Source organism: Fukomys damarensis, unplaced genomic scaffold (assembly GCF_012274545.1).
Source record: "Fukomys damarensis isolate Sample0158 unplaced genomic scaffold, DMR_v1.0_HiC HiC_scaffold_29, whole genome shotgun sequence".
NCBI lineage: Eukaryota > Metazoa > Chordata > Mammalia > Rodentia > Bathyergidae > Fukomys > Fukomys damarensis.
Window position 1 is genome coordinate 18,005,406 of NW_022900941.1, and position 8,059 is coordinate 18,013,464.

The 8,059-nt window shown below is 35.5% G+C and overlaps 1 protein-coding gene across 14 annotated transcripts in view; it reads left to right on the top strand.

Moving 5' to 3' along the window:
• The window catches only part of R3hdm1 (R3H domain containing 1), a 169,718-nt gene that overhangs the window by 63,944 nt on the left and 97,715 nt on the right, over positions 1–8,059 (top strand). For 11 of the 14 annotated variants that reach the window (XM_033757261.1, XM_033757264.1, XM_033757260.1 and 8 more), the window contains exons 3-5: positions 501–711; positions 7,443–7,484; positions 7,963–8,052. In XM_033757261.1, coding sequence (XP_033613152.1) covers positions 541–711; positions 7,443–7,484; positions 7,963–8,052 — 303 coding nt within the window. In that variant the 5' untranslated portion in view covers positions 501–540. The remainder of the gene's footprint in view (positions 1–500; positions 712–7,442; positions 7,485–7,962; positions 8,053–8,059) is intronic. The other 3 variants (XM_033757267.1, XM_010606163.3, XM_033757263.1) reach the window with 2 other exon arrangements.

An 8,059-nucleotide genomic window follows, 5' to 3' on the forward strand; every position in this document is an offset into this window, starting at 1 on the left:
TTTTTTTGTCTTTTTTTTTTTTTTTTTTTTTTGAGATGGAGTTCTCACTGTGTAGCCCAGGATGGCCTTAAACTCAAGGTAATACTCCCTCTTCAGTCTCCTGAGCCTTGGGATTACAGACATGCACTACCATGCCTGCCTTGATCTGGCTTATTACTTAGACCTTTCACAAATAATATGTGCATCAGAATCTTTATATCTTTATTATAGCTCTTATCTTACTGTATTGTGATTTTTTAAAAGTATGTCTACCTGGGCCTGAGATTTAGTTCAGTGGTGCTGCTGCCTGCCTCAAACACAAGGTCTAGAGTTCGATCCCTAGTACCAAAAAAAAAAGTATATCTACCACAAAATATTATAGTTCTTAAAGCAAGAATTTTGTTTCTAAGTACATTCAGCGTTTTTCCTGTAATGTAGAAGGCACAGAGTTAATACTATATAACAATTGAATGTAAAATATGTTTCAAACTGAATTAAATTTTTCTTTATTTCTTGCTAAGGCTTCAAGTTCCCTGTAGAATTCTGAAGTAACCTTTGCTAATGAGGATGTCTGATACTATTGCTATAAAAGATGAAACTGAAACAATGAAGGATTTGGAGGCAGAAATGAAAGATAAAACTACAGTTGAAAATCTTATCAAATCAGAAAACTATGGGAAGATTTTGGCAGAGAAGAATGAACAATATGTTGACAACAGTATTGATTTGCAGGTAAACAGAATTTTTTTCTGCAGCTATAAGTACCCAATACTTAACATACTATTGTGCTACTTTTCATGTAAAAGTCATTTCTCTAAATTCTAAAAAGTTAACTGAATGTTTTAGACGTGATTACCAGCTGATCTTTTTTTAGTCGTGTGGATTAGCATGCTGAGTGTTAGCTTTTTGATTTGCTTGTATCATGTAAGATAGTTCCCTTTTTTCAAAAGCAACCAGTGTATTTTTATTGGCTTTCTACTTTTTCGTATCATGCTCCCCCTAACTACGAGTGTTGTGACCCAAGAGCTCTTAGAGGAAAGACAAAGATTGAACATGCAATCGATCTGTAGATAAAACTAGCCCTCTGGGGTACTTCTCAGTCAATCACCCATGAATGAGTAAAGAGATTGGTGGGGAAATGCCATTCGATGTGATGGGGTATATATATGATGACTTAAAACTTACCATTGAGAAAGATTTTGATTACAAGCATGGATGAAAATCGAGTTGACCAATATGTTCAAGTTAGGTAAAAAGGATTTCAAGTATTTCTAGTATTCATTGTGTCTTTTATAAGATAGTTTAGTTATTTGTTAATTCAAAATGGAGAGCTGGCAATTTTTAAATAATTTTTAAAGATTGTTTGGATCAGGAAATGGGGCACAGCTTTGCTGGATGAATTTTCTGTAAGGCATTCAAAGAGATCCCCTACTAATATTTAATTGGCTGGTAGACTGGCCCGGAGAATCCAGGACTGCTTCCTTCACATGTCTGGCACCATGTTTTAAATGACTGGATTCATCTGGATCTAGGAACACCTATCCTATCCTTCATTCATTCCTTCATAAACTGTTTATGCTGTTATGTGCTGCATACCATGTTAGACAATGATAACGAAGCCTTCAGCTATAAAAAAGCATTTAGACCCTGCTGATTAAGTCCTGCATAGTCAAAGGTAATTATCTAAGAAATTGGGAAATAACATTTATCCAATCATTTCAGTGATAGCACTTTTTAAAACAAAAAATTGCCATGGTTATAATCAGTACTCAGTAATGGCAGAATGCCAGGTGTCCTGATTTCATTAGAGAAATCTGGTAAAATTCTATTGCATCTTTGATTGAGAAAATAAAATATTGCATTTTAGTCTCTCTTTTACATCTAATATACATTTACCTAGGTCATGCTTATCAACAAATGATTCACTTGTATTATTCCATGCCCTACCCTCTGTTTTGTAGCCCATAGCAATAAGTGCAGGAATATTCTGATGGCCACTATCTTGTCATGGCTCCATTGTTTGTACTATAGGAAAATTTCATACATTACTAAAACATTTTTTTTCAGTGCTAGGAGTTGATTCCAGGGCCCCATGCGTGCCAGGCAAGTGCTGAACCACTGAGCTACACCCCCAACCTAACATTTATTGAAAACCTATTCTGAGCCGGGCGTGCTGGCACACACCTGTAATCCCAGCACTCAGGAGGCTGAGGCAGGAGGATTACTGTGAGTTCGAGACCAGCCTGGGCTACATAGTGAGTTCCAGGTCAGTCTCATTTACATAGTGAGACCCTGTCTCAAAATAAAAGAAAAAGAAAAACTATTCTGTGCCAAGGAAATACCATAGTAAACAAAGATATGAATGGTTTTTTGATCTCATGATCCCTGTAGCATCATGGCTTTAACAGGCTTTAAAAATTGGGAAGAAAACAATTGTATACAAAGATTCATTTTGTATTAATGTATAAAACGATATATTCACTATTTCTTAACTAGATATAAGAATATTTGAGTTTTGAAGTCTGAGATGCCTTCATCAAACATGTATGCCAAGAGCCAGGCATGGTGGCTCACACCTGTAATCCCAGCACTTGGGAGGCTGAGGCAGGAGGATTACTGTGAGTTCAAGACCAGCCTGGGCTGCATAGTGAGTTCCAGGACAGTCTGAACTACATAGTGAGACCTTGTCTCAAAAAACATGTCTGCCAAAGAGATTATAATCACAGTAATTTAGGCAGAAAACATGTGAGTAATAGAAATTGGGAATAGGAGTCAATAAAACTAGAAAGTAATTTCTCCTATGTTTTATTTAAAATAGTATAAAAAAGGGCTGGGGGTTTAGCTCAGTGGTTCTGCTGCCTACCTTGCAAGCACAAGGACCCGAGTTCAATCCCCAGTACCAAAATAAATAAACAGTACAAAAATTCACAGGTTATACCTCAGCAGAGAATCATTTTTTAATTGTAAAAGATATTTCTAGGATATGGCACTCTTTCTATTGAACTTGGGTAGTATGCACATGTGATAGCACTTATAACCATGTTTTCCTTTCAGAGTGCTTTACTGTGACATGGATAAAGATGTTCATACATGGTGTAGACATAGAAATGCTGTTACATACTAATTTTTACTTCAGTGATTTTCATGTATATCACCAGTAAGATGGGAAACTGGCGTGTCTGAGTTTTTCTGAGAGTCAGACCAACGCCTCTGGATTTTAAATCTCTGTGTATGGCCCAAAGGTTTAAGTGGTAAAAACAAACTACTGCAGTGGTGGTGAGCCTCTGACACACATGTTATTTGTTTTTCTTTTAAGATAAAAGATATTAATGTATGAGTTGTTGTTTTTTTCTAAATAACGCATCAGTATTCAGGTTTAATTTCAACGTTGGCACTTTGTGGTAAATACATGGGTTTTGGGTTGCAGTTTGGGCTCTGGTCTCCAAAAGGTTTGCCATCACAGTGGCTGTTTAGTTTGTTCACTTTTTTTTTTTTTTTTTAAGGGTAACAAAGTTTACTTGAAAGAGTAAGTGAAGAGTGTGGGAGAAACCGGCTTTGCACAGTGCACTTGGGCCAAGGAAAAGAGGATAAAACAGATAAAAATACACCCTGGAGAATATAGGTTGGGCTATTGTGAGGAAAGTCATGAAAGCCTCTTGGCTTTTTTTTTTTTAAGTTACCTCTCTTGAATCAGAAACTTTGATTTCTGTTATTTCAGTAGAAACTAGCAACGTGGTATCTATTGTTTTTAACTGCCCCAGACCTATACCTAGACATTTAACTCATTATAATCTTCCATTGAATTAGCAACAATCCTTACTAGAACAATACTGAAAATTAGTGAGCTCTTCAAGGTGAAAGGTTTCAGCTTATTTTGTTCATAGTAATAATTGCATATAAAAACTTGCTTTTGAAATAAGTTATATTTTCTCTTGAGTGATATTTATCAGCAGTTATTTTTATGTTACTACATTGTGTAACCCATGATGAGTACTCTGAACTTAGTTTTTCACCAAACTAATAGCTGGTGGCTCTGACAGCCTATTAATATCAGCTTCAAACTGATGTTCTGTTAAAAATGTTTCATATTCTGCACCTATTTGTTGCCCTGTTTGTCCTGTATTTTATTATAGAACAATGTCAAGTACAAATTTGGGGCTTTGTCCTCTGTACCTTCTTATAAATTCTAATTTAATTAGCATTTCTGAACTAGTAAAGGTCTCTGAAACAAGCTGCTATAATTTTACTATGACATTGAAGTTCTACTAAAGGTGAAAAGTGTGCTCCAAAGAAATAAAAGTTTATATTTAAAATAATTGTATGTCAGAGTGGGAGAATTCCTACTTTAAGGCCAATTCTGGTTACCAAACTGATAGCACAAACATGAAATAAAGGGTAATTTAATAAACAATTTGTTTCCTCTGTTGTATGTGCATGTATATATGGTAGATTTCCCGGTATATATATTTTTTCTAGTATATATTATGTAAGTTCTGTTCTTTGCTATTTGAAATGAAATAAGTAATTATATTGAATAATGCCACATAGGCATTTTATAATTTACTTTGTTAGTAATATGTTTTCTCATACTGTGTAACCAATTACTGCTGATTTAGAGGATTAAAACACCCATTTATCCGTTCCCAGTGGATTTGGCTGTGTTCTATGCTTAGGGTTTTATAAGGCCCAATTCAAAGCCGTTAGGCTGAACCCTATTCTAAAGAATCAAGGGAAGAATTTGCTTTAATGCTTATTCTGGTTGTTGAAAGCCCTCTGTTTCTTGCAGCTATTGGTCTTAAGTCCATGTTTCAAACTGGTTTTCCAGCTTTCTGCTTCTAAAGGCTACCCGTAGACCATCTCAGAAGTTCTTTCTGTCTTCAGAGCCAACACTAATATGAATCTTTTGAATTTGACCTGCCCTTTGCTTCCAACCAGAGAAAACTCAGCTTTTAAAGGGCTCACATGATTGTCAAACTTGAGTCTTAAATTTGCATCTACGGTCAGTTTACTTGGGCTTAGTTATCTCTGTAAAAATTCCTATACAGCACTACTTAGCATTTGGTTAAATAGCAAGAGGATAGGAGTCTTTTGAGCTATCTTTAGAAGTCTGTCTAACACACATTTGTAATCCACAATAAAAACAGTTTTTTAAGTGTGATGATATAATGTGCACTGCACCAAGATTCTGAAGCTCTTGAGTTCTATTGAGCTATTTAGAAACTTATTCTAGACTTCAAGGTCCTTGAGACCATTATATGTATGTCTTATTCATTCTTCATATCCCTGGTGCCTAGCAAAATTTTTGGTTTATAGGAGAATCTCAGAACATACTAGTTACATGAAGTCAAATTAAGGCAATTCTACATCTTTTGTCTTTGCTTACCTAAGAACAACATACTTTATCATCTTCATTTTACAGATTTAAAAAAACAGCATCTGCTGCATTAAGTAACTTATCTTTATTTCTCAAGGCTAGTAAGCCAGAAGTAGGACATTGATTTTCTAACATCTAGTATTTCATGGTTTAAAAGCCTTACTTTTTTTTTTTAATCCGCCCATTCATTGAGTCATTTCAGTGTACTGTGAATTACTACAAATAGTATGAACTCTTATTTTTTGTTTTGTTTTGTTTGTTTGTTTGTTTGTTTGTTTTGCGGTACCAGGGATCAAACCCAAGACCTTTTGCCTGTGAGGCAGGTGGTGATGCCACTGAGCTGATTCCCTGGCCCAGTAAGAACACTTGTACAGATTAAACAAATAATTTGATAAGGATCACCTACTAGTAAGCAGAAATTTAAGTCAAGCTTTTCTGTATATGAGTACAATGTTTTGCTACTTAATTCTATTATTTTAGACATTTAATATATTTTACCCTGTCGATTCTTAAAATGCAAAGAATTAAAGCAAAGGACAAAAGTCACACATTCTTTCCATCTAGTCATGTGCATTTTCCTACTATTTGTTATTTTTCTCCTACTTTTTTTTCTTTTAAGACTTGGCTCTATGGTAGCATAACTTCTTTTACTTCTGTTTTTAAATGTGAATTACACACAGTTAGAAATCCTCTTTACCAAATTAAATAAGAGCAAGTATTAAGAAAAGGCAGTACTAACGTGCAGATGGCCCTCTAAGGCAGCACTGCTGTGTGTGCTTGTGTGCACATATGTGCATATACTATATATGCATATTATTTCTTCTGTAAGAAATAGTCACTTTTCTTTCTCCTTTTTTCCTTTTGTAATTTTCCTTATTGATTTGGTGATCCATGGTAAAAATCCTAATACCATGCTTCTTGTCTTTAAAGGTCTTTGGACTCTTACCTAGGAGCATAACATCGTGGTACTATATATTCTCATTTCTGTTGGCTTTACAAACAAGGCCCTTTTGGATGTTAGAATAAAGTGGTGATACTTTTTTTTTTTTATATGCAAAGCCTACTACTAGTCTATTAAAAATTTTTGTCTGCTTTGTGTCTAGAACCAAACTGGCTCCTGGTGTCAATGAATGTAAAGGATAGCTATCTGGGCCCTGTACCATTTGGGGTTGGGTTTGGAGTGGTCGATTAGAAGGAAAGTATTTAAAGAATATTTAAAATCTTATCGGGTTCTGATTGACGGGACTTTGACTGGTTTCCCAAACCGAAGCCTGGTATGAAACTGTAGAGCTAGTTGCCTGAATGGTTTCCTCAATTGTATGACGGATAATCTGTTGGTGATGTTAACCATCTGTTGTGGAAGTATGCCCTCTTCCCTTCGTTTGCAGTCGCCTTACTCCAGACCTGGCAAGTAGTATTCTATCACTAATAAACTAGCGTTGTACTTCACACGTTTCCAAAAAAACTCAGTAAATGTGTAGCTGAATTCTCTTTGTACATTTGAAAAATCTCCTTGATAAGGTTGGAACTTTTTTGAGCCCAGGAAGGTTTTTTTCCCCCCAGCAAGTTTAAATTGCAGAATTGGATGTGGTTTTCTGCCCCTTAACCTTGGCTAAAGTGTAATATACTATAAAATACTGAAGAAGGAAAGTATATTTTATTTTACTATTAAGGAGTCACCTTTTAAGTTCTGTTGAGTTCAATTAACACAAAATTTGCTGGTTTTAAAAAGCCACCCAGCTGGGCGTGGTGGCACACCCCTGTAATCCCAGCACTAAGGCTGAGGCAGGAAGATTGCTGTGAGTTCAAGACCAACCTGGGGTACATGGTGAGTTCCAGGTCAGTCTCAACTACATAGAGACCCTGTCTCAAAAAACCACAAAAAAAAAAAAAAAACCACAGCCACCCTACAGAAGCAAGTGTGCTTTTGGGAGGAATCAGTCAATACTCTTCTCTGAAACCAACTTTGATCTCCTCATTTTGTCTACTTTGTGCATAGTTTTTCCTGTAGTTTAGGCTTATGAATTAAGAAGCAAGTCTTCTGTCTCAGTATAAAATTTAATATAAATCTTTCTTGTTGTGTGTTCAGCGGCCACTGCAGTCATTTGGACAGACAGGAAAAAGGTCTAAGGTATAGTAAATATTTTGGTGTGCTGGCATGCCAAGGGCCCTCCTTCATGCTTGATGAATCCTTGTTTTCATATAGCACTACATTCAGTTTAGTTTTTTTCATATTTTGTGTGGGGCAAAAAGCTTTTTCTTTTTAATTTGGGGATTTTTGTCTTGCCTAGTCGCTTGTGCATTGCTTTTTTTTTTATCTTTGATGGTTTTTTTATCTGTAGAGAAAATTGCTTTTTCACCATTCTTTGGGTTTTGAAGTTGGAATTATTCTCATTCTTGCTGTTGCTGTAATTTTCCTAAACTGCAGTTTGTTTACCTTCTTAACAAAAGGTTTTAGTGGTATTTAATGATATATTTAATTTGTACATTTTGTGTACTTTTATACATGGCAGAAACTTACAAAGAAATTTAGAAACTCTCTCCAAGGGGCTTTTGGATATGCCCTAGATTTATTAAATGTAGTTTTAATTATAAATACTTTTCTCTAGTCAAGCTCAAAGTTAAAGCTAGTTCGGAGCCTTGCAGTATGTGAAGAATCTCCACCACCCCCTGCAACAGAGGTATCACAGGAGAACCAGGTAAAAA